The 23,551-nt window shown below is 46.9% G+C and overlaps 8 protein-coding genes across 8 annotated transcripts; 6 read left to right on the top strand and 2 right to left on the bottom strand.

Moving 5' to 3' along the window:
• Positions 1–1,470: 1,470 nt before the first annotated feature.
• Positions 1,471–4,686, top strand: BO79DRAFT_146416 (uncharacterized protein; the record flags this gene model as incomplete). The annotated part of the gene is given in 5 exon segments (XM_025678457.1): positions 1,471–2,311; positions 2,440–2,556; positions 2,626–2,912; positions 2,977–3,232; positions 3,245–4,686. 5 exon segments carry the CDS (start codon positions 1,471–1,473, stop codon positions 4,684–4,686), a joined length of 2,943 nt encoding a protein of 980 aa, XP_025540175.1.
• Positions 4,687–5,067: 381 nt separating this feature from the next.
• On the bottom strand, positions 5,068–7,290 carry BO79DRAFT_194225 (putative C6 transcription factor; the record flags this gene model as incomplete). The annotated part of the gene is made up of 6 exons (XM_025681029.1): positions 7,206–7,290; positions 6,752–7,154; positions 6,256–6,673; positions 5,627–6,196; positions 5,459–5,550; positions 5,068–5,398 (listed from the first exon to the last, which is right to left on the bottom strand). Exons 1-6 carry the CDS (start codon positions 7,246–7,248, stop codon positions 5,068–5,070), a joined length of 1,857 nt encoding a protein of 618 aa, XP_025540174.1. The 5' UTR covers positions 7,249–7,290.
• A 270-nt stretch (positions 7,291–7,560) lies between these two features.
• Positions 7,561–9,054, bottom strand: BO79DRAFT_172483 (UPF0075 domain protein). Its single transcript, XM_025679629.1, has 3 exons — positions 8,961–9,054; positions 8,821–8,895; positions 7,561–8,756 (listed from the first exon to the last, which is right to left on the bottom strand). Exons 1-3 carry the CDS (start codon positions 9,030–9,032, stop codon positions 7,587–7,589), a joined length of 1,317 nt encoding a protein of 438 aa, XP_025540173.1. The 5' UTR covers positions 9,033–9,054; the 3' UTR covers positions 7,561–7,586.
• A 529-nt stretch (positions 9,055–9,583) lies between these two features.
• BO79DRAFT_264780 (putative MFS sugar transporter) lies at positions 9,584–11,421 on the top strand (the record flags this gene model as incomplete). The annotated part of the gene is made up of 5 exons (XM_025686833.1): positions 9,584–9,977; positions 10,029–10,118; positions 10,179–10,588; positions 10,651–10,842; positions 10,903–11,421. The coding sequence occupies 5 exons, from the start codon at positions 9,584–9,586 to the stop codon at positions 11,419–11,421; spliced, it is 1,605 nt and encodes a 534-aa protein (XP_025540172.1).
• A 656-nt stretch (positions 11,422–12,077) lies between these two features.
• Positions 12,078–12,629, top strand: BO79DRAFT_254726 (uncharacterized protein; the record flags this gene model as incomplete). Its single annotated transcript, XM_025686094.1, has 2 exons — positions 12,078–12,223; positions 12,296–12,629. 2 exons carry the CDS (start codon positions 12,078–12,080, stop codon positions 12,627–12,629), a joined length of 480 nt encoding a protein of 159 aa, XP_025540171.1.
• A 746-nt stretch (positions 12,630–13,375) lies between these two features.
• On the top strand, positions 13,376–15,465 carry BO79DRAFT_228142 (allantoate permease; the record flags this gene model as incomplete). Its single annotated transcript, XM_025683945.1, has 10 exons — positions 13,376–13,531; positions 13,596–13,790; positions 13,855–13,949; positions 14,009–14,409; positions 14,466–14,591; positions 14,639–14,754; positions 14,809–14,895; positions 14,951–15,067; positions 15,130–15,214; positions 15,281–15,465. The coding sequence occupies 10 exons, from the start codon at positions 13,376–13,378 to the stop codon at positions 15,463–15,465; spliced, it is 1,563 nt and encodes a 520-aa protein (XP_025540170.1).
• Positions 15,466–16,866: 1,401 nt separating this feature from the next.
• Positions 16,867–17,551, top strand: BO79DRAFT_264779 (glycoside hydrolase family 11 protein; the record flags this gene model as incomplete). The annotated part of the gene is made up of 2 exons (XM_025686832.1): positions 16,867–17,096; positions 17,146–17,551. The coding sequence occupies 2 exons, from the start codon at positions 16,867–16,869 to the stop codon at positions 17,549–17,551; spliced, it is 636 nt and encodes a 211-aa protein (XP_025540169.1).
• Positions 17,552–21,448: 3,897 nt separating this feature from the next.
• On the top strand, positions 21,449–22,251 carry BO79DRAFT_194221 (GNAT family N-acetyltransferase). Its single transcript, XM_025681028.1, has one exon. The coding sequence runs from the start codon at positions 21,558–21,560 to the stop codon at positions 22,104–22,106; it is 549 nt and encodes a 182-aa protein (XP_025540168.1). The 5' UTR covers positions 21,449–21,557; the 3' UTR covers positions 22,107–22,251.
• The last annotated feature ends 1,300 nt before the right edge of the window (positions 22,252–23,551 follow it).

The raw sequence follows: 23,551 nt of genomic DNA, 5'->3' as shown, positions 1-23,551 counted from the left end.
ACCATGAAATGTTTCAAAACACCGAATTGGAAGATGATAGCCGAGTACTATAGTCAACGGTCCTTAGCGTAATATAGCAAAGTCCATATTCCGCTGAAAGTATTACGCAGTCAGCTTATATGGGGAGATGATATTGATGATATCGTTGAGCACGACCCTATTAGGTGTACTTAGGTTATATCTAAGACGGAGAAGAGCGGCAGTATCCCCCACCACCTGCTCGCTGTGGACCAAAAGTTGTTTGTAAAGGAATATGACTAGCTTGAGGGTTACTACATCAGCTCCATAGTCATAGAGTTAAGAGCCAAGTCAAATAGTAAGTAATGTGGAGCTAGCTATGTATCACTTATTGTCAAAAACATGATGCCTGGTTTACTCGTTAATGCCTCAGGCAGGAGTACACACAAGAAGATTGTTCAATGCCCCATACTATTCACATTGTGGGTTTGTCAGAGAAAATCATCATTGAACACCTTCAGGGTTGCTTCATACACCAGAAATCTTGTATACTGTGGCCGCCCCCCTTTTTGATTATATGGCTGGCAATGGTCCTAGATTATGACTCATTGTGTAAGCATTCCAGACACGCCTCCAGACACAGGTAGCTGTTGCAGTGATAATTTGTGCTCTAAACTGGTTCTCTCGCGTTTAGTTGTCGAGCAACTAAGGTACAGGCAATGGGATAGTAGTCATGGACGAAAACAAATGGTACGACATTCGACGGAACGGGAAGCAAAGCAGGGGAGACTACAAAAAAGAAGGGAAGGCAAGGAAGGCAAAGAAATTTTTGGTTTCATCAACAGTAGTACGAGGATGACCAACAGTCTATAGAAGGTATCTAATGTTGCAGATCATGATTTGGAAATACTAATGCTGACAATCCAGTCATATACATCATCAGGTTACCCAAATTGTTTTCATGGCAGCTACTGCTATAGGGACCCGCGGGACTACGTTACTAACCAGTCAAACTGGCGGATGCCCTGGCGGTCTGGGCAAAAGCTATGTACGTGGTAGACTAATGGGTTGTACTTGAAAGAATCAAGCCGTTCAATCCTGCAAGTGAGCAGAACGGTTCAATAAGTATGTTGGTAACCTGAACGGTTCATTGAACATTGCAGGAAACCGGATTACCGAACTGCAACCCACTCAAACGGGTAGGAGAGATAACACGGCGTTCTGCATCCCGCGCTCCTTACCTGTGCGTTAGAATTCATGTATTTTATTTGGTTTCCTGTTTCCGACATGTATCCGATCAAATGAGGCATGATGAACATGCACTACACTGTTTGGGAATATGGCCGGAGTGACATAAACAACATATAAGCCATGTCCAACGACCCTCGTCGCATCTTAGTCAATTCCTACAGGCGCGCCCATTCGACCCAAGTATTGACATTCGGCTGCTACTATCAAAGGTCAGAAAGCTTACTGACAGGACTGATCTTCTGGGTTCCCATTATGCATTCCATGCGACCAAAGATACCTCAAAAGTCGGAGCAGCAGGTCCAAGTGTCCTACCACCAAGAGGCTACTACTCTTTTACAATATTTGGGGAAAGACCAGCATCCTGATTATGGAATTGGTGCAGTGTCAGGTAGCATCTACGATACCGCTTGGGTGTCAATGGTAAAGAAACCGGTGACAGGTCGTGAGACGGTTTGGACTTTCATTGAATGTTTCAAGTTTCTATCAGAAGCCCAGTGTGAGGATGGCGGATGGGATGCAGATGCGGTACTTTTTGACCGTATTGCCTGTACACTTGCTGGTCTCCTGGCGCTCAAAAAACACCTGAACGAAGAGAAGGATCACACGAGTCGTCAAGCATTGGACAAGAAAATATCTAGGGCTACACATTTTCTGCGTCAAGCTCTTCCTAAATTACCAGCTGCAGTCGCATATGAGCTTCCGATCGGCGCTGAACTGTGGCTACCAAAAATGTTGGAGCTTATTGAGGAAGAAGGCATCCATCTCGACAATGCAGCCGTGCTCGCTTGGATTTTGCCAGCTCGGGACAAGAGGATTTCCCGATTCCCGATAGAAAGCCTTTATAAAAAGGGATTTACTTCCGTTGCACACTCCCTGGAGGGGCTTATTGGGTACGCAGACTTTAACCGGGTCTCTATGCTCAAAACATGTGGCAGCATGATGGGCTCTCCGTCAGCAACGGCCGCGTATCTCATTCACAGCGAGAATTGGGATGCAGATGCAGAGGCATATATCCGCCGTGCGCTCAATTCTCCGCATGCGGGTCAAAATGGCGGCGTGCCTTCAACATATCCGACGACTGCGTTTGAATCCTCATGGGTTCGTAAATCCCTTCCTCTCTCATCTCTCTGTTCCCAGTCATCTTCCACATTCCTTTCTTCTTCAGCTATCCCTGCATGATGAACTACTGGCTTGTCGAATACTGATGTCGATTTCCGCGCGAGCAGATAGTCGTCACTCTTTTGAAAAACAATGTCCCTCTTGGCAAGGAAACAGAGCCATTGGTGAATAATATTGGACTCAAAGTAAATAACATGTTAAAAGCACAGGATGAGGTAGTCGGATTTGGTAATGTCTATGTTCAAGGGGTAGATTGACGACAGACAATAGAATGACGCTGACTGGGAACTCTTCTAGCACCGGGAATGTGCGTGGACGCCGATGACACCGCGAAAGCATTATTGCTCCTGAGACTGTTGGGATTCCCAGCATGTCCAGATTCTTTAATCAGCAAATTCGAATCACACGATCATTTTCTGACCTTTGGAATCGAGCGAAACCCAAGCATCAGCACTAACGCTCATGTCCTAATGGCCCTCCTTCACATGGAAAATAATAGCAGATACATTTTCCAGATAGAGAAGTGTGTTCGGTTCTTGTGTCATGCGTGGTGGGAGTCGGATGGCTTTCTTCAAGATAAATGGGTAAGAAATTGGCTTTACCACCAGATGTTGGGCTCGAGAGAACAGATGTTAACACTGTTCATAGAACATATCTCCCTACTATCCCGTTATGTTAACATGTGAAGGAATAGTGGACTATATACACAAATGGGACAGCGACGCTTTTGCTACATCCAGCAGCACTGGCCTTGATGCCCGAGTTCCGCTGGTTGTTCACCAAGCGTTGACTAAGCTCCTCCGAACCCAGAATGCTGACGGATCCTGGGGACCGCGATCCAGCCTTGAAGAGACGTCGTATGCAACATTGGCCATAAAGAGACTCCTGACACTACCTTTCAGAGGTGAGCTGTGAGATGCATCCTTAACTGCCATTGAACAAGCAGAGTCGTACCTACGATACACATACAGTCGTGGTTACATTTCAATCAGAGAACGGCTCTGGATTGACAAAACCCTTTATAGCATTGAAACAGTTTCAAGGTCTTATATCATCTCCGCGACGCTAGCGCCGATGCCCAATATCCAAGCCAGTGAGACATTGGGCGGTCTGTTCAACAACCCAAGATCTGTCATCCAGAAGCAAGGAAACTTTCTGCGGACCCTCCCGTCATTTTCCCACATCCCGAGTTGGGTACTCGAGGCTTCCGTACGCGAGGGCTACATGATAATCGATGAGCTACGCGAAATTGACTTCTTTTCACAACGGGCCAAACTCAGCGAAGAATACCTCCTCTATTGTGCGTCTTGTTTCGTGGCGAGCAACTACAAAGGTTCATACTTCCTGAGTACAGGCTATCTCTTGATGGTACTTCGGATCACAGTAGCGACATACCAGCTTGACACGTTCGTGGACCACCAGGTGATTAACTTCTCGTCGCTAGAGCTAGATGAATTAGAGGATTTCATACAGAAGAAATTGCATACCGGAAGGTGTTTGTCCACTGGACCTGATGCAACCCATGAACTCAATGAGAGCAATGGAGAACAGCACGCAAGAGTAAAGGAGGCAAAAGCAATGTTCCTGTCCTTTATGAACTTTGTGCTCACCGATACCACCGACCCCGTGAGCACTTACAACAAGTGGAACCTGCGCAGTGAGCTGAGATCTGCCTTACTCGCCCAGATTGGCCATATTAGAAGTTCCAAGGGTCTAGTACATGAGGGAGTGGACCTCCTCCATGACCAAACCGGAAAGACAACCTTCTTTTCATGGCTACGAGGGCCTGCCTCAGACAATGTACTCTACCCTGTCATCCTCAAATATATGGTTTTCCACATGGCATTGAGTCAAGTGCAGCAAGATGATGATGTGTTCCGGACCCCAGAAGAACAATACATCGTTGAGGATTTCTGCAGGCATGCTGCTGATGAGGTCCGGCTCTGGAATGACTATGGCAGCATTGAGAGAGATAAAGCTGAGGGTGTTTTAAATTCAATCGATGTTTTGAACTTATCATGTTCACGCTCTTCAGCTAACGGGATCACGGGCGACAAATGTGACAGACCTTGCAAGGTCGTATCTCTCAAGAAGATGGCACATTACGAAAACAGACATGTTCGACTTTGTTTAGAGCAGCTGGAGACGCTGTTGCAAGAAAATGATGCACATCGAGCGTCTAGTATAATGTCACGGCTCCATATGCATGCGACGGTGACTCAAGTGTGGGCAGAGATGTACTCCCTACGCCAGTTCAGTGCGGCGAGTCCTCAGTCTTCATCCAAGAAAAGAGGGATTACTGGGAGTGCCACCCTACCCCCACTTCGGCCAGCCTCGGGTGGAGGTGGAAGCGCTTAGATTCTGACTATCAAGGCTTTATAGTAGATATAAATCTACGGCATGGAATACTGCAGCTAACAGCACGTGAAATTGATCATGATGGCAAAGTTATCATACCTTCTATTCTTCAACGAGCAGACCGTGAGCGTGAAACACCGGTTACCGCTGAATTAGACACAAGCACTCATTTAGAGCCGACCCGGTCGACCGCCAGGGATGCATTAGCATATGTAACTTGTTTTTAGTCTCATACCCCTCGGATAGTTACATTCCAATCTAGACACCATGTTTGACAGGGCACTCACACTGGAAGTCCAGGAAAATTGAGCTTGTCATCTTGCCATTCGCCATATTATCGTGCTAGGAACGAATGAGGAGAGTGAGTCAACAAACAACCATCTAGTCTTCTGTCTTCCTTAACGCCATCGGAAACATCCCTTCTAATAAGCCAGCACCGGACGACCAGGGCCAATCATCCAGCAAGTCTGAAGGCAGTTCGAAATAAGCTAGTGGGTCATTAAAGTCTGCTGGTTGGCCTGAGGTAGGTCTCATGTAGCCTTCGAAGTGTTGTGATTGATCAATTCCTGGCTGCTCAGAGCGCATATTGGCATGCCGAGTCGTATCCATGTATTCATCTATCCGCTTGACCTGTGATTTGAGCCGTTCACTGGCGCCAGTGGAGCGGGTGAGTCCGGACTCCATTTGAGACAAAAGCGCTGCCATGTCTAATCTTCTTGTCGATCAGCACAGTTGTACATTAACCTGTCACACGATTCGATTAGGCGCTTACAGAAGTTTGCGAACTCTTTGGTAAGACATCTCGGAGAGGCTTCCTTCCATGACAGATCCAAGAATGAATCCAATCCCCCCCAAATGATAGAGCTTCAATAATTAGTGCACGTCTATCTACAGTGACGGGAGGGGAAAATTATGATAATATGTCATGGGACTAACGTACCAGTGGGGAACTGATTGCTTTGAGATATTCAATTGGCACTGTGCTAAAGACGCTGAGCACGTTCCCCGCAACCTCGCATTTCTCCTCCACACCTTGATCCTCACTCGAAGATAGGACCATGCTAAGAAGCTGGAGCGTTGCTTGGATGTTAGCAGATTGGAATCCAACAATATCATGCTCAGGGTCACCGGTAGCAGGCTTGGTTGATTGAAGCTGCGACGGTAACGCCGAGAACAGGGAATGTACATGCTCCATAATCAAGGGGCCCGGGACAGGGGTCGGGCGAAACAGCGACCAGGGGCTCTCATTCGCGGTGCGCTGCATTTGCCGCTGACCGTCAATAGCATGCTCCAGTATTCGATAGAGATCAGTGGTAAAATTCCACCCACGCATCCAAACCGATGGTTCATGTGTGGTACAGTCCGCCGATATCGGTGCTTCTATCGCGGAATCAAGCACATCGTCATTCACTTCTCTAGGGTAGCGTACATTTGACTGAACTTCTCTGAAACGAATTATGCCTCCCAATACGGTCGCCGAAAACACATCTAGCGTATACATCGACCAAAACTACATCCTGCATTAGTTTGTCACTGATAAAGGGTACCGCATAGGCACGGGGGGCGTACCAGCCTCCGTCGAACTTCCACGTCCACAACGCTCAAGTCTCTCGGCCACAACTTCTCATCATGTAACCCTTCCATGATACTTAATGTATGATACATCCCTAAATATTGATGCATATCGCGGATCTGACCATTCTGGATGGCGGCAATGCTGAGAATCGCACATGCTCTCATGTATTCGATGCCTCTTGCTGCAGCCAGGTCCCGAGGGATAGACTCCTTAGCTGCAGCCCAGAAGACCTCTGGTGGTAAATGTGACAGCCGTGATCGTGATCGCTGATTCGAATATAAACCGCCATCCCTGGCGCGTGCGGAGGCTAAGGCACACATTGCCATTGTCGAGGCGAACAACCCTTGGTCCTTAAGATGCATTTCATCCCGGAGAACTCTCAAAAACGATGGTGGATGGAATAGAGGAAATCTGCGTGGTATAAGGCGGTTAGTCCAAGAACAAGTATCTTACAATCTACCCTCGCGAGACATGGAATGAGAGAAGTACATCGGATAAACAATCTCAAAATACACCTGGGCGAGTTCCTGCACCACAGAATGACAGGCGATTGCAAGCGCCTTCCAGGGAGTCAACGGTGAGTCGGAGCTATAGTGCGGATCCGTGATTGCCCAAGAATTATTATCGAGAGGTGTCGATAATTGAGCAGTCACGCCAACTTGAAGATCATCTTCCGAATGGGCAGGTCGAGGGGAGGTAGTAGTAGCGGCAACCTCGCCACCCGGTTGGCATGCAGGCTCCTGTTCTCCTTGGCGGGCTCCTCTACGACCACCCCTTTTCCGTAACGGCCGCTCGTATGTACAGGGGATATCAAAATCCACACAGTTTTGACAGGGTTCGAGTGGGCCTCGGGTCTTCGTGCATTTGATGCTACGTCGATGGCAAAGGTCACCTGGGTGCTATTAGAGCCGGGGCCTAAGGGGACAACGAGGGTGTAACATACAGGCCCTTGAAATACGCTGGACTTTTCGGGGACGCTGGGGCATTTGGACTACTTTCACACGTCAGAGACCGGGGGGAGGAGGTTGTCTCCTGGTCCGATGCGGTAGTAGTAGGGATATATATCTACACTGTCCACCTTCAGACTTGCTGAATCCAGCCGAAAGTTGCCGAAGGCCGCAATGTGATTATGTCATCTTGGTTCCGGGAGCTCCACACAATTACGTTAGAGTTTGAGCCAGCCAGAAGAGGATTCACATCCCCCTTTCTTGACCTACTAACTACTCTTTAAATTCATTCATACGAATGTCACTATGTATGTTCACAAAGGGTGTGCGTATAAATTTTATTCTAATGATCTTCTTTTGATATATCTTTACATGTATTACCATTTGTTGTTAAACACCTCCCCGTTCACATAGTTCACCAGCTCAGATACTGCAGGCAGGTGGTGCCTATCCCCTCCGAACTGCATACCTTGCTGCAACACCCTACGATAGTTCTTGCCTGGTGATACCTTTCCCAAGACGTATGGCTGCCGAGTCTCAACCCGAGTGGGCACGGGAATAGAACGGCCCACCACTGCTTCCATGCCCTGCCATGCGAAGGTGATAGCTTCCTTGGCAGAAGCCGGGATACCTGCTTGGTCCAGCATCAGAATCCTCGTGCTAGGGTAATGTGCTTGTATGTATTGTGTAATGTTTGGATTATAAGCACCACCGCCGCACATGAAAATTTCGTCGATTGGGAGGTCCTTGGGGGCATAGCGGCGGTAATGGTCGACGATGGCCTGAGCGGTGATTCGAGTGACGGTAGCAACGACATCATCCGGACTAAGACCTTTGGATTCCGCCTTGCGAATGAGATCAAAAGCTAAAGTATCTCGGAACACCTCGCGGCCCGTGGTTTTCGGTGGATCCAACTGGAAGTAGGGATGAGTTTGAAGAAACTCATCTACCAGATCCTGGTCCACCGTGCCGCGAGCGCCCATCTCGCCGTCCTTGTCATACTCCTGCTGGCCGTTGGTGTAGTGTCGGACAACGGCATCAATAAAGACGTTCCCTGGGCCTGTATCGAAATCGTAGCAGGCATCAGTGCCTCCAAGGGAATCGGGCGGGATAAAACAGACATTAGCAATTCCGCCAATGTTTTGGCAAGCGCGCAACTTTGTCGGATGGTGCAGGAGCAAGGCATCAAAGAAAGCAATCAGTGGTGCCCCCTGGCGACCCGCTGCTTGGTCGCTAACCCGGAAGTCGGTCACAGTTGTGATTCCCGTGCGAGAAGCAATAAATGAGCCCTCAGCCATGGTGAGAGCACCGCGTACCTCTCCCTCCTCAGGCATAGACAGAAGCCAGATGGTTTGACCGTGGGAGCCAATAACGTCGATGGACGAGATATTAACATCATACTGTCCACAGAACTCCTTGACAGCCGCGGCAAATGTCTCACCGAGAATGACATTCACCTCGGATAGCTCGGACGGAGATGTTTTGTTGTGCAGGATGATATTCATGACTCGTTTCTTGATTGTTTGTTCTAGGGGAATTTCACCATACTATTGGAAAGACACGTCTGTGTTAGACTGAACGGGATTTGCGTAACATGTGACAATAGCATACCTTGAGAAGCTCAAACCTCATGGGTGAATCCGGCGTTTCCTGTCGAAAATGACAGAGAGCACAGTCGATCCCATCCTAGCGTTACATTGATAAGCTTTCAAGGCCCCCTAAATCCTCGCTTGTCCAGCTCGTCTGCTTACCATCGAAGTGCCACTATTGAGTCCCAGGACGGTTAGGTCCAGGGAGCGGGATACAGAAGCGCTAGGGTCCATATTGAAAGGCAGACAGAACTCGGAGCAACTGGCTGTCCAATCGAGATAACGAGGAGGGGGGGGGGGGGGGGATGTTGCGGGGAATAAATAACATGCGTCGCTGCCGTACTACTTCAATACCCCGGCCGCATTGGTGCCTGAATGTCTCATGGTACGGGAGACGACGGTTGTAGTTGTTGACCGCCTAATCGCCAGAACTCTTAAATGGCTAAATACTTAAACGCTTAAACGTTTAAACTGCTAAACGGTGCCACTCACAAACCCTGACTCGAACGTGTGATACTCTTGCGGGGCCCCTCAAAAGGTTCTCTCCACAACAGTTTTGGTTGCCCCAAGGCTTCGGTTCTCGCTAGGTTATTTCGGGCGAATCCGGCATGTCATTTGTCAGGTTGGTGAAGCAAGGGATAAGCGTCTCAAGATCCGGTCATGACATAGGCCGCGTTATAAATAGTCCAACCACTACCGGTTGTGCAACTGTTCGCGCTAAGGATTTGAAACTACAGCTGATTAACTCATAGTTTCATTCAGTGCGTTTCAGCAAGGCCGAGAATATGGGGTATGCAACCTTTTGGAGGCGGTTATCCCCACGCCAACTCAATGTTGGGATTCAGGCTCTTTCTCTCGTTTGCATATTCTTCGAGGGGTATGATCAAGGTGTCATGGGAGGTGTCAACAGCTCTCCTAGATACGTTACAGAGGTTGGAATTGGCGAACCGGATGGCACAGTAACCGACACTACCCATCAGGGAGGCATCGTCAGCATCTACTACCTTGGATGCATTTTCGGTTGTTTCGGAGGTGGCTGGCTGGCTGATCGCTTAGGCCGTATCAATGGCCTGCTGGCCGGTTCGTTGCTTGCACTTGTGGGAGGTGCTTTGCAAGCTGCGGCTCAGAGTTCAGATTTTATGCTCGTCGCCAGGGTGGTGACAGGAGTTGGCACTGGTGGTATGCCCACCTTCCGTACTAAGACCTCCTGAGAGAAGCTGATCTGGCTAGCATTAACTGGCATAGCACCAGTACTGGTGTCAGAGACATCAACAGCTGATCACCGCGGTGCCTTCCTAGGATATGTTTTCATTGCGAATTGTAGGTGTTGGACGTTCGACGACACCGCCCCAGAATATATACTAACAGATTTTGTTGAAGATCTAGGAATATCCGTCGCATACTGGCTGTCATTTGGTCTTGCTTTCATCAATAACGGCTATTCGGATATTCGCTGGCGCTTTTTATTGGCGTTTCAGTGCGTTCCAGCACTCATACTACTCTTGTTCATCAAGATGCTTCCGGATAGTCCGCGGTTCCTGGCATCTGTCGGTCGTTATGACGAAGCTCAGCAGGTCCTAAACAAGATTCGTTGTCATAAATGCAGCCAATCAGAAATTGACCTTGAATACAAAGAAATAATTGCGACAGTGCAAGAGGGCAAACCAAGCTCGCCCCTTCAGTTCGCAAAAATATTGATTGGAAAAGGAGGAAACCCCGGCTCCAATCTGGGGCGACGAGCCTGGCTGTGTATATGGCTCCAGATCATGGCATCTTGGACTGGAATTACGGTAAGCTGTTCAACGTATGAAATCGCAGAGATAGGCTGGCTGATACACTGTCATGTCAACAGGCTGTTACGGCATACTCTCCTGTTCTGCTTGGGCAAGCGGGTTACAGCGAGCTCACCCAAAACGGCCTTGCCGGAGGATTGAATACGATCGGTATTCTAGGTACGATAATCAGTACGCAGATCGTAGATCGGATCGGAAGGCGAAAATGTTTAATGCTTGGGTCTCTTGTCTTATTCGTCGTTGAGCTGGTGGTAAGTGCCAAACCCTCGCATAACTTGTTTGACTCTGATTCTAAGATGTTTCCTCTCCAGGCCGGATCTGTTTATGAGGCGTCCCTCCATCAGCCAGATAAAGCCAGCCAATTTGCACCTGCTGCTGTTGCGATGCTGTTTTTGTTCAACTTGGGATATGCCGCGACCTGGGGAACCGTCGCTTTCTTGATACCAACCGAGATATTTCCCTCCGATCTCCGGGCTCAAGGTAATGGCTTTGGTATTACCGGCTGGGCTATTGGCGTTGGAATGACCACACTGGTAAATCCGATTATGTTTGCAAGTATCGGGAGTCGCAGCTACTTCCTTCTTGCTGGATTGAACCTTTTGTGGGTCCCGACTATTTTCCTGTTCTACCCAGAAACCCGCAATCGGTCTCTAGAGTCCATCGACTTCCTGTTCTCGACCTCAAGTCCATTTTATTGGGATATGGAGAGGGCATTTCAGTTGTGCATGGATAGGAAGGTAGAGAAGCATGTCGATGAGCAGGCCATAAAGGTTGCGGGCCAGGATGAAGCCCGGCAGGAATTTCACGAAACCATCCAGCAGAGAGTATAAAGTAAGGGGACCTGGTGACGTGTGAAACACTTGCCAGATGTTGTACTCAGGAGAGCTTCCTTCACAGCAGCTCAGCGGTATAAAGATTATCCATGGAGAATCAAAAAATATTCAAGTAACCGGATTCCGCGACCCGTACATAGCGCCGTGGCTAAGGATAGATGACCCTCGAGAGGTATTCGAGACGCAGGAATGACTGCTTTGCTTCATGCTGTGCAATGACATGAGCCTTTCAACAGGTAATATCTGGGGCGGCTTGCAGATTTTTATAATTCCATTGATATTATAACTGTGGAAAGAATAGTGTGGCGCTTACGCAGTATTTAAGGAATGTTCTAACGGTACGAATTTGGAGTCCAAGTCAGTCCTCTCCGGCTATGAGCAACTGTCCGATACTTGGTGCTGAGGGTGATGTTGAGCGTCATACTCAAAGCTATCAGTAAACGGTGACTGCCATATCACGGATAATGATGTTACTACTGTGGATGTTTGGAGGCCTGGCTGTAAAGAGTCATCATCAAACGGATATTATAATTTTCAGGTCCCAACATGGATGTACTTGACTACCCTTTTTTATATGCAGCCAACAACATTCAATTACCTAATATTCTGAATATGAATTTTGTAATGACGGATTCTTGAGGAAGCAGAAGACCATGCACATGAGCAAGGCTGGAATGGCTCTCTGTGTCTCCCAAGGCAGCTTTATTCTCGCCTCACAATGTTATGAGGATGATCCGCAGCAAGTTGCGAGAAATGACCAGCATCGAGATAGTGATAGTACCGGACAGTCCTACCAAAGGTGATTGATTATGTATTCACCCTACATCGGAAGCCTTCTAATTGCGGACTAACTGTATTCCAGCTCATGAAGAACCGTCCTTTTCTCCCTCTGTCTACTCACAATTAGTCACGCATTTGTCGCACTTCAACTTCGCGTTAGGAGCTTTTATCTACCGCCTCGCATGGTACTAGCTGCGGGACTGTTGGGTTACGGATTAAATGCGCGCGAGGAAGAGCCCGTCCAGTGCGTCATAGCCTTCTCTCTAGTGGACGTGGACGAGACGATTACTTTTGGTCGTTTGCGTTTCCGTGCCTGTTCTGACCTGGATACCTGTGCCCGCGTTCTGTGGACCAATAACACACATGCAAAAGCCCCTACCATAGATCTGCGCTTGACACCTCAGCTTAAGCAGCCTCAGAATTAATGTGCATGGAACTGCCAGTGACGCGGATTACATGTGGCTATAGCAACATGCTGCTCTCATGCAACAAAGCAGGAGTCCTCGTCCGCCTGCGATGTTGGAGCTATGGAGGGGCGCTGTACGAGAGCACAGGGATCAGGGTCGTGGATAAGTGTCTCTAAGAAGGGTCTGTTGCTGTTGGGACAATTTGTGACTTCGTGATCATATTCCAATCATCGCAAATGTTTTTGAAGAGGGGTAAAATATTGTAGTGTATAGGTCAAAGGGAAATATGAATGCCACCAGCAGCTCATAATCGTCGTATATTGTATAATAGGCAAATGCAAGTATCGTCAGAAACTCCAGGAGAAGAAGCATTGTGAATCGATGTGAGGCATTTATGCGCGGCAAGTCTATAATCCCGTGCAACTTGGACTGAATCCAGGACTCTGTCGGGTCTTGGCTGCAGGCTTGCGGAAGAGGTAATTGCTGGAGACTATTGCGCCATAACACTACCATCCCATCCTCTTTCGTCCATGATAACGATTGAAAACTGATTACTCAGCCAGCAACCCGGCAGGTGTTTATACCTTGTGGGTCATACTAACTCGATCACTGGCGGGAGATAACAGTTAGCGCAGAATATACCTGCTAAGAAGTGAGGTGATCATAGCGGCAGATGGGATCATACTTGCGTGCTTGTATTTCAATGCGAATATTTAGATGCCAATATGCCTCGTACTTACAACATAGAAGAAAGTGCATCCACGATGACAAGGGATACTGAGGCCAATTCCTCGCAAGAGCATGATATAGTCAGGCCTCTCAAGTCATGGAAAGGCTACATTTGGGACACATGGGAACTACCCAGCGACCAGCGTTGGCTATTGTTTAAGCTTGACGCGTTTGTGCTAACATTTGCATCTGTGTGCCAACATCTCACCTTACCCCAGGGGTGTAAATATATTTGGCTGACAACTACAACTACAGATTGGTTATTTTCTCAAAAACCTGGACCTTCAAAATGTCACAAATGCATATCTTAGTGGCATGGAGGAGGATCTGGAGATGTTTGGCAACCAACTGGTGACAAGTACCTCTATTTTCACAGTCGGCTATGTTATTGGTCAGATCCCCGCGAACTTACTGTTGACTCGCATTTCGCCTCGCTGGGTGATTCCGTCGGTAAGTAGTCCATCCCCGTGTAAAACTCGATCGCAACCTTCAGTGGACACTAATAGTGGCGCAGCTCGAGATTGGTTGGGGAATTGCAACTATGTGCATGTCAAGTGTAAAGTCATACAAAGCTCTCTATGCGCTTCGATTCCTGGTAGGCCTTTTTGAGTACGTTAGAAACTTCTCGTATTATCTTTCTCCTCGCAGCAGTCTAATCTCGGAAATAGATCTGGGTTTTACCCCGGCATTCATTATCTTCTCGGATCATGGTACACACCACAAGAGATTGGAAAGCGCGCAATGATATTCTGGCTTGCCGGCCATATTGGGAATTTATTCAGTGGTTTTCTTCAAGCAGCTGCTTACACGAACTTGAACGGCGTGGATGGCCGGGCTGGCTGGCGATGGCTGTTCATCATCGATGGCATCATCACGCTACCGCTCGCCCTGGCCGGCTATCTCTTCTTCCCTAATCTTCCACAAAGTGGCAAGAAAACTTGGTGGATAACTAACGAGGAACATATTCTCTCTGTCAATCGAATGCAGGCGATTGGGCGTGCTGGAAAGGAGCCTTGGAGTATGGCTAAGTTGAAAAGAATCTTGTACAGCTGGCACACATATCTACTCCGTACGTGATCCCCTGTCACGGTCGATTTTGGTCCTTTGTCTAATCAACCGACCCAGCCATGATATACATTCTGTGGAACAATGGATACCCACAGGTTGGTATGGGTTACTGGCTGAAAAGCTTCAATGCAGACCCCCCTCCTGTCCCGGGCAAGTCATACACGGTGGCTGACATTAACAACTGTGAGTCTATTCAAAGCGATATGCCAAGCGAATCTAATGTCATCAAGTACCATTGGTCACGACTGGTATCTCTATCTTCGTGTGCTTTATTTGGGGTTTGCTCTCTGATGGTCCCTGTCGGGGATCACGCTGGCCCTTTATCCATATCGGTGCCGTTATCACGGTATGTACTTTTGACCCGTATGCCCAGGATGATTCGGTGGTAACATTTGTCAAGCTCGTTATGTGTGTTCTACTGCGCCAGATGCCTCTCTATACCAACATCCCTGGGCGCATGGCCGTATATTGGCTCAGTAATATCGGAGTATGTCAAAGTCCTAACACGTCAGACGTGATCTTCAGCTAACACTTAGCCTCAGGTTGGTGCTGGTCCACTCATCTTGAGCTGGATTAACGAAATCTGCTCAGCTGATACGGAGAAAAGAGCTTTGATTGTCGCCATGGCTAATGATCTTGCCTATGTTGTTCAGGCAGTGGTAAGCTTCCTTCGACCTGACAATCATATCTACGAAAGCTTCTCACGCTTTACTCTGCACAGGCACCAAACTTTGTGTGGAAAACCACGGATTTTCCAGCAGCCAAGAAAGGCTATCTTTGGTCCATCATATTGCAGATCTTACTCAGTGAGTGTGGTGCATTGCAGTATTATTTGAAAATAGCGGAAGATGGCAACTAACTCAACTCTCCAGTGATCGTTACTGGAACAGTTCAATTCCTGCTTTGGTGGGATAGGAAGAGGGAAACTCAAAGCCACGAGGCGGTAGAGCCGATTGCGGATTCTGATGCAGACTCAGGTCCAGCAAGCTCTAAATATGGCTCAGTGGATGCGAAGAAAACTACCCAAACCCAAATCACACCCGTAAACTCGATGTAGTGAAATTTAGAGGATATTTAACCACCAGAAATTCTGTTGAGGCGTGTTTTTTTCACAGCAAAAACTTATACAAACTAAAAAAGAGATACTTATTATTTCAAAAATATCCTTAGTATTTTTCATTAGAAGTTCAGTTTATTCTTGGCACAGCTTAACATGATTAAAAAGGAAAATAATTGTTCTGTGTTTAGTGCTAGACCACACCGAATTTATTTCAAACCACGCTGAGCTGTAAGACCGCCTTGCTGTCTTGGGGAAAAGTCATCCATCAGGCGATGAATTCATCCCGGTCGGTGTCCAGTCCCAGGCGGTGAACTTACAGTAGCAAGCTGTAAACTTACCTCAGGTACACTGTCAGAAGCAGATAATCTCATTATTGATGAGACTTTCACGGTCTACTGAGCCACGAAAGGAGTCCCTTTTTTTTTGAAGAACAGCTCCACATCTTAGTTACTGATACCTCATCACAAGTCTCCAGGAAAAGCCAGTAACGTCTGCAGGCCTGTACTATTTACCAAGAAGGCCATGTCACTGGTGGATATATAACTTTGTTATAGGTTGCGGGAGTCAGCCCCTACTCCCTGATGGGTTCCCACTCCCCAGTCAATTCCTACTGGGTAGTAGGCTCCAAGAGTTGGGTAAAGTTTGCCAAGGGTTTAGGCCCAATCTTGTATATGCTTGGCTAGGCAGGACCTCGGTAACTTGATGGCTCCTGCATTTTGACCTGAGTATTTCCAGCTATAAGCGAGATTTGCAATACTCTGCCTTCATCACCTACAGAAAGAACTCCTCGGCCAACTCCCGGTGGCCTTTGAGCTCCAAAGTACCTTCGCGATCTTTGGCCAGTGTTTCTCGCAGCGTTAACTGAGCCTAAGGCTTGCTACAAGAAATAAAGAAACATAACCTTGCACTACATACGTCTTGTATGAGCGAGGAACTGTGTTCATTCAGTAGATCAGTGGGTACATAATCATGAACATGACCTCTGAGTAAGAAAACCTTCTGCAGGGAACCGGTGAAGAATCCCCACTTCCCCGCCTCCCCCAACTGCAGCCCTTTTATCCGTCTGCTGTCCATTTAGCCAAATGTAGTCCATTTAGCCAAGTGCGGTCCATTTAGCCAAGACCAGTGGCTAGATTGGTGGCTACACAGCAAACGCATGACTGAGACACAACTATAGGACTGTCTCTGGAAATAGGCTCGAGGTTGTTCAAGCGTTCAAGGTGATGCGGCAAAATGCATATGACTGAGCTGCTTCATCTTGCAGGGGGAAGGGCTAAATAGTCTTTTTCGCAGAATATAAATAGAGGTAGAGCGGGCTCGCAGCAATATTGACCAGCACAGTGCTTCTCTTCCAGTTGCATAAATTCCTTCACCAGCATTTAGCTTTCTTCAATCATCATGAAGGTCACTGCGGCTTTTGCAGGTCTTTTGGTCACGGCATTCGCCGCTCCTGTCCCGGAACCTGTTCTGGTGTCGCGAAGTGCTGGTATTGACTATGTGCAAAACTACAACGGCAACCTTGGTGATTTCACCTACGACGAGAGTGCCGGAACATTTTCCATGTACTGGGAAGATGGAGTGAGCTCCGACTTTGTCGTTGGTCTGGGCTGGACCACTGGTTCTTCTAAGTGAGTGACTGTATTCTTTAACCAAAGTCTGGGATCTAACGTTTTTCAGCGCTATCACCTACTCTGCCGAATACAGTGCTTCTGGCTCCTCTTCCTACCTCGCTGTGTACGGCTGGGTCAACTATCCTCAGGCTGAATACTACATCGTCGAGGATTACGGTGATTACAACCCTTGCAGCTCGGCCACAAGCCTTGGTACCGTGTACTCTGATGGAAGCACCTACCAAGTCTGCACCGACACTCGAACAAATGAACCGTCCATCACGGGAACAAGCACGTTCACGCAGTACTTCTCCGTTCGAGAGAGCACGCGCACATCTGGAACGGTGACTGTTGCCAACCATTTCAACTTTTGGGCGCAGCATGGGTTCGGCAATAGCGACTTCAATTATCAGGTCATGGCAGTGGAAGCATGGAGCGGTGCTGGCAGCGCCAGTGTCACGATCTCCTCTTAAGAGATAAGTGCCTTAGTAGTCGGAAGATGTCAACGCGGAGCTTTGTTCTCAGCTGGTGTGATGATCGGATCCGGCCTCTGGTGGTTACATTGAGGCTGTATAAGTTGTTGTGGGGCCGAGCTGTCAGCGGCTGCGTTTCCACCTTGCACAGATAATCAACTTTCGTTTTCCATCTCTTGCGTTTCGTCGGTGTTTATCCTATCCATAGATAATATTTTGCCCAATACATATTATCTATATACAACTTGTTCGGTCGCAGTAGTCACTCCGAGCAAGGCATTGGGAAATTGGGATATGCGGGGTGCTGCGTACGCTCTAACATAGGGCATTTAAAGGATATTTAACCTCCAGATACTCTATACTAACAGACTTCTAATGACCGCGGATAATATAGAGGGCGAGAATTTCTACAGTTCGACGCAGTTCAATGCAATCAGAGGGGGAATAACTAATCAGAGTGCAATCAGTTAGAGAAGGACAATATGGCAGTGTTAGTGTGAACTTACATAACGATATGGAATCTAGAAAAAAGGAAGGAGGTCCGTCTATATATAGTGCCATTACGTGTATCCGATGCTTGCTCATTGCCACTGGGTAGGGTGACTTTTTGAAGCGACTCAACATAATATATGCCAAAATCATGCCCCCTTTGCAGGAAACTTAGCTTTTCATTCCTTGCTTTGAAGCCACAATCATCACGAAACTCATTAAAGATTTATCTTCCTGTAACGAAAACAAATATTTCGGGATTGGAATAGCCTTTTGCCCGACATCAGTATTTTTTTGCAACGGTAAATCTGGGAGTATACGATGTCCTTTCACGTTTCTCAACAAAACTCTGTCGCACCGGGTAACCTACGGATAGTACTGTATCCACACTCAGTTTTTCTAATAACAGGTCACTGTGCAATTTGCGGGAAAATTCCTAGGTATATTACTCTCTCGTTGCACCTCAAATATTGTGGCTTTTTGAGACCCACACTATGTCTTGCACCTATTGTACCATCCTTGCTTGAGGCCAATTGGTGCAGCTCTATATGGGAAGCCTGTACCCGGTTAATGATATTATGATGAAGCTGCAGTTGGTTGCCAACGGGATTGACATACCATGTACATAAACTCGCACGGTCACAGAGGAGCTGTCAATAGTACTGAAATCTAGACATAGTAGTATCATATTCTTGTCATGTAATCGCTCTATATAAACTGTACTGCTTCTTAATAGTACCACATATACAATGCTTCACTTCGGGTCGGTTAGGATCCCCCTGCCCCCCATGGTACATAGCATCAAGGCGCTTGGGAAGCCTCCGTATGTGGGAAGTCATTAGCCTTAATGCTTCTACGTCAAAACCTTATCTAGAAACACAACCATTATATAGGTGTCACTGGTATCCTGATATAAGGGTCTAGTCTACATATTTTGAAGAAGCAGCTTAAAGATCACCTCGAGTTCAATGCACCAATATACCTCTCGTACTAACAGAGACCAGTTCCATCACTCGCGCTGCTATGACATATATCATAACATTGTGCCTCAAGATTATGAGAAACCACAGGCTTCAATCAGAAACATAATCTCAGCACCAACAGTGTGTCAGAATAAAGACTGCCTAGAGCTGCAGAGAACTATAATATGGTCTTGGATCTTATAAACAAGGACCAAAGACCACATGGTCTTCAGGACCAGGACTAGACCATTCCTAGGCCTATGCCACGCAAAGTATTAGTAGTCTTTAATAATTATATAAGCGACAAAATTTAAAATAATTATAGTTCTTGTAGGGCTCCAACATACTAACATAACTACCAAGGTCAACTGGAGTAGTTTAAATAACGCCGGAGTTTGGGATACTAGAGTTTTGGGCTTTCTCGGTTATTCGGCCAAACCTCGGGGTTCAAAATCTGCCCAAGTGGCCGTATTCTCAAATGCAAATTCCACCGGCTAGTTAGAAAGTTGCCGGTGGCGCTGACAAATACCCCCATCACTCATTCCAGCCACCGGCCATTGTTGTATTATTCATGTACAAGCAACCAGTCGACAATAACAGGTTGAAAAGGGAGTTTTTTATTATTCCAAGGTTTTAAATTACTGCACGTGTGTTAAGTTGCTTCTAGACCATGCCTAGGTACCTAATTCATATGCGGATTTGTACGAGGAACTTGAACAACACTCAGATGTTGCAAATTTCATGGTAGCTTTATTCCTGAGCCCCCAGCAATTTCCGCTTCCATTTTACTCTGTCACCTTCAATGTTCCAGGGCCAATACTAGTTACGTACTACTAATTAGTAACAATGCCTACGAAGGACATCTGACTACCGAGACAGTCGCTATTTGGTCCTGCAAGAGGAGATCAGTCAATGAGTGTGCGATCTTGATATCAAAATAGAGAAAGACAATTTGAGTGAAACGGTTCCAGTCGTCGAAGATCAACTAGCCTCCAATTTCAGACCTGCTACCGTCACCTACACTCACAACGAACAGACGAAAACTGCTTTCTTTCTTTCTTTTTTTTTTTTTTTTCGTTTTTTTCTCTGGCCTCGAGACGTAGAACACCGTCTGTATTATTAGAGGATGATCATCATACCGGCGAGGTTGCTATTTGCACACTTTCCTATACGACTCCAGGGATGGGAACAAATAACAACATGACGCGCCATGTTAACCTAATAGCTCCCCTTTGTACTGCGACCTTGGTCGTCGAAAACAACACGATAGATCGTCTAGTCTCTCGAAATCGCCCTCGGACACGGAACAGCAGATCATCAAACTCATAGCATCGATTAAGGCATTGTCATAAGTGGCTCTATAGAATTGTTTTGGATTCGAGCTCTACGCGTACCGCAGGTCCCGGGGGCTAATTGTCCAGTGGGGTACAGTTGTATTGCTGGTACAATCCTAGTCCGGAAGAGTAGTGAGATGTTTCCTGTTCCTGTCTATACTAGGGAACCGAAAGTTGTTGGAGATAGTACCGGCTGTTTTATACATATCTAATATATATATAAAATTCAATTTCCCATTAGTACTATAGCCTACATATATGTTTTAAAGCCTCATACTCTTCGAATAGTTAAATTATCCCAAATTAGCAAAGTGGTTTCTGTATGACATTATTAGATAGGCTGCTCAACCGTATGGGCCGCGCGATCGTGGTTTACGTTATAGGACGGTAATGCTTATTCTCCTCTTGTTTTTTGTTTGCACGTTTCTATCATTCAATATGCCTTTTGATTCTCGTCTTACCGCTTGAAAATCTGTTTCTTAGGAGAAAATAACTAAATTTTGTCGAAGGCTATACTATAATAAATAATATATGCAGATAAAATAACACAATTCATAGTATAGTAAGCATAATTATTACCCAAGTTTCCACCACTGCCATGCCAAACACTTTGGGAACAATCGAAAGTATTTGATCCAGTCACTAACATCACTTATAAACCGACGAGCAACACCTATGCAAGTCCGGGTCCTTGTTCTCATAGACCTGCTTAAGATCAAGATTATCTGTCAAGACGATATCACAAGCCTTTTCAATATTCCTCCTTTAGTATCTCGCAATCTACTCTTGATTGCTGCCAAAGATTGTACCCCCTAGACGTGGAAATAACTGGCAGATTTGATGTCAAACCCAGCAGTTCGAGAGCCTGCTATATAGTCAAGGCATTCTTCAAGTGGTAAAGTGATAAGTTGTGCGTGGTCGCGTAAGTATTTAGCCTATTTGTCAGCTAACACGTCCTTATCGTAGCTTATCATTCTGTCAGCCAATGGAATGTCAATCGAAGGGCGTTAACTAGTTAGTAGCCCAAAAGTTATGTCAATTAAAGGGCGTCAGACAACACTAGCACTTAGGTTCGGCTACTGCTGTCCACCATTTATTACTGCTTCATATACCAATTCTCAAGCTCTATTCTACCAGATTCCCTAATTGTAGTCTCGCGCAACCATTCAAAACTCCTTCCCTCTGTTCACAGTCATTTGCCTCCCATTCCCAACACTCAAAATGACCACCTTGCCCCTCCCCACCCGCCTGGCAACCCCAACCGATGGCCCTCAAATTAGAGACCTAGTCGAATCCGCCTTCCGCGCCACCGACACTCGCCCCAACTGGACGGGTGACCTCGCCCTGGGAGCGCGCTTCCACGTCACGGTAGACGACATCCTCACCCGCATCACGGAGGAAGATAGTGCAATCCTCATCGCCACCGCCGCCGACGTCGACTCCAATGATGCGCCCATTATCGCCTGCGTCAGCATGCGCAGACACGCGCCCGGCCTCGCTCGACTCTCGTACTTGGCGGTTAATCAAAGATATCAGCAGGGGGGTCTTGGACGAATGATTCTGAGTCTCGCGGAAGGCCATTGCCGCGACGTCTGGGGGGTGAAGCGGGTGGGATTAAATGCGTTAGATACGCGGTTGGCGCTGATAAGGTGGTATGAGAGGTGCGGGTATGCGCCCACTGGCGAGGTGACGAGGTTTCAGTTGCCGCCGGATGTGCTGTCTTTTGTGGAGATGGAGAAGGGGGTGGAGGGGGTGGTTAGGCTGAGTTGAATGTGTGGATGGGTATGTGGGGTGCAGGATTGGATTTGGAGCGGCTGCGAAGGCATTAATTGAGGTCAAGCTCACGTTTCTGCCGGATGGAAGCTATGTTGTCGGTTATTAAGGTAGATAGAGAGTTTCAGGAAGAGTACTTACATGAACTTCGTTGCGAGTGCTTTGCTCTGTTTCTACTTCCTTTTTTCCTTCCTGGGGAGCTGGGTGGCGATGCCATTATCACTAGTGTGCTCTATGACATAGGACAGCGTTTGCATAGTCTTCACGGTTGGCTAGGTAAGCATTTCCGACAAAGCCACATCAAGAGATCTGGATCAACAGTTCTTTCAGTCTACATCAGGAGCAATGAACATAATTAGATGTCAGCACAGTATGTCAAACTCACCATTAGAGGATACCCTTCCTTTTGATGAGGCAGGCATTGCTCATTCCACGCCGCAAGGCTTCTAGAAAGCTCCAGTAGGTAAATCTGTACGTGTTGGGAGATCTAAGCATTATATCAGACCCCAGGTGCGTGGAAAAAATCATTGAGACGAGCTGAAAGGTCACCTGTCTTACCCGAGTTATCTGAAACGCCTACAGTATACCGCCTACAATCTGAATCAAAGTAATGTCGGCTAGTATGGTTGAACAACCACTATTCTGCCACCTTGCCAGGATTCCACCCGAGCTAACACTCATACGCATGAAGGGAGATGTTCAGTCTCTGAGCTGTGTCGGGCGGATGGGCCATTTCTTCCGCAGTTTGCTGTGTAAAGAGCTCGAGGAGCATGCAGGCAAGTATGCCGTGTATACACAACGCGTTGATTATCTGTCGGGCCGGGAGGATTCGTATACTTACTTTGCCATTCGAAAGTGGTGGTGCGCAGGTACTATCATACGAATTTATGCGCAGCCTTTCTATGACTGAGACGATGCAGCTCATGCTCGAAGCGATCGCTAGTCCTGACTTTACGTTGGGAAACAAGAACGGCTTGAAAGCGCTTCTTCAAGTCTTCAACAATCTATCCCAGCAGATACCGCAGATGTACATTAGAACCTGGGTTGATAGGTCAGTGATAGTTGCCCTTTCGGCTGAGTTGCCGGGCCTTAATAAATTGTGTGTGTGTGTGTGTGTTTTCAGATGACTGTTATTAGTAGCAAGGATCTTCTTGACTTTCTATATAGCAAGAGAAAGATTAGAAGTATATATTATAATTAGGACTATACAAGATAGCTAAACGGCTTTACTAGCATGTCTAACTTTGAATAGTTATATAGAATCAGAAATAGAGATATGTCAAAAATAAATTTATTGTTGATAGGACTTTGATTATATCATATTCTAGATTTAGAAAGAACCAGCTTCATACTACTACCATTATTATGTCTAATAGACTGTTAACTAGGGTGGCAAACAACCAGGTCTAGTCATGTTAATCAAGAAATTGATATTTGCCGTC

The sequence above is a fragment of the Aspergillus costaricaensis genome (assembly GCF_003184835.1).
Source record: "Aspergillus costaricaensis CBS 115574 unplaced genomic scaffold BO79scaffold_14, whole genome shotgun sequence".
Classification (NCBI taxonomy): Eukaryota; Fungi; Ascomycota; class Eurotiomycetes; order Eurotiales; family Aspergillaceae; genus Aspergillus; species Aspergillus costaricensis.
This window is presented reverse-complemented; position numbering and strand designations above follow the sequence as displayed.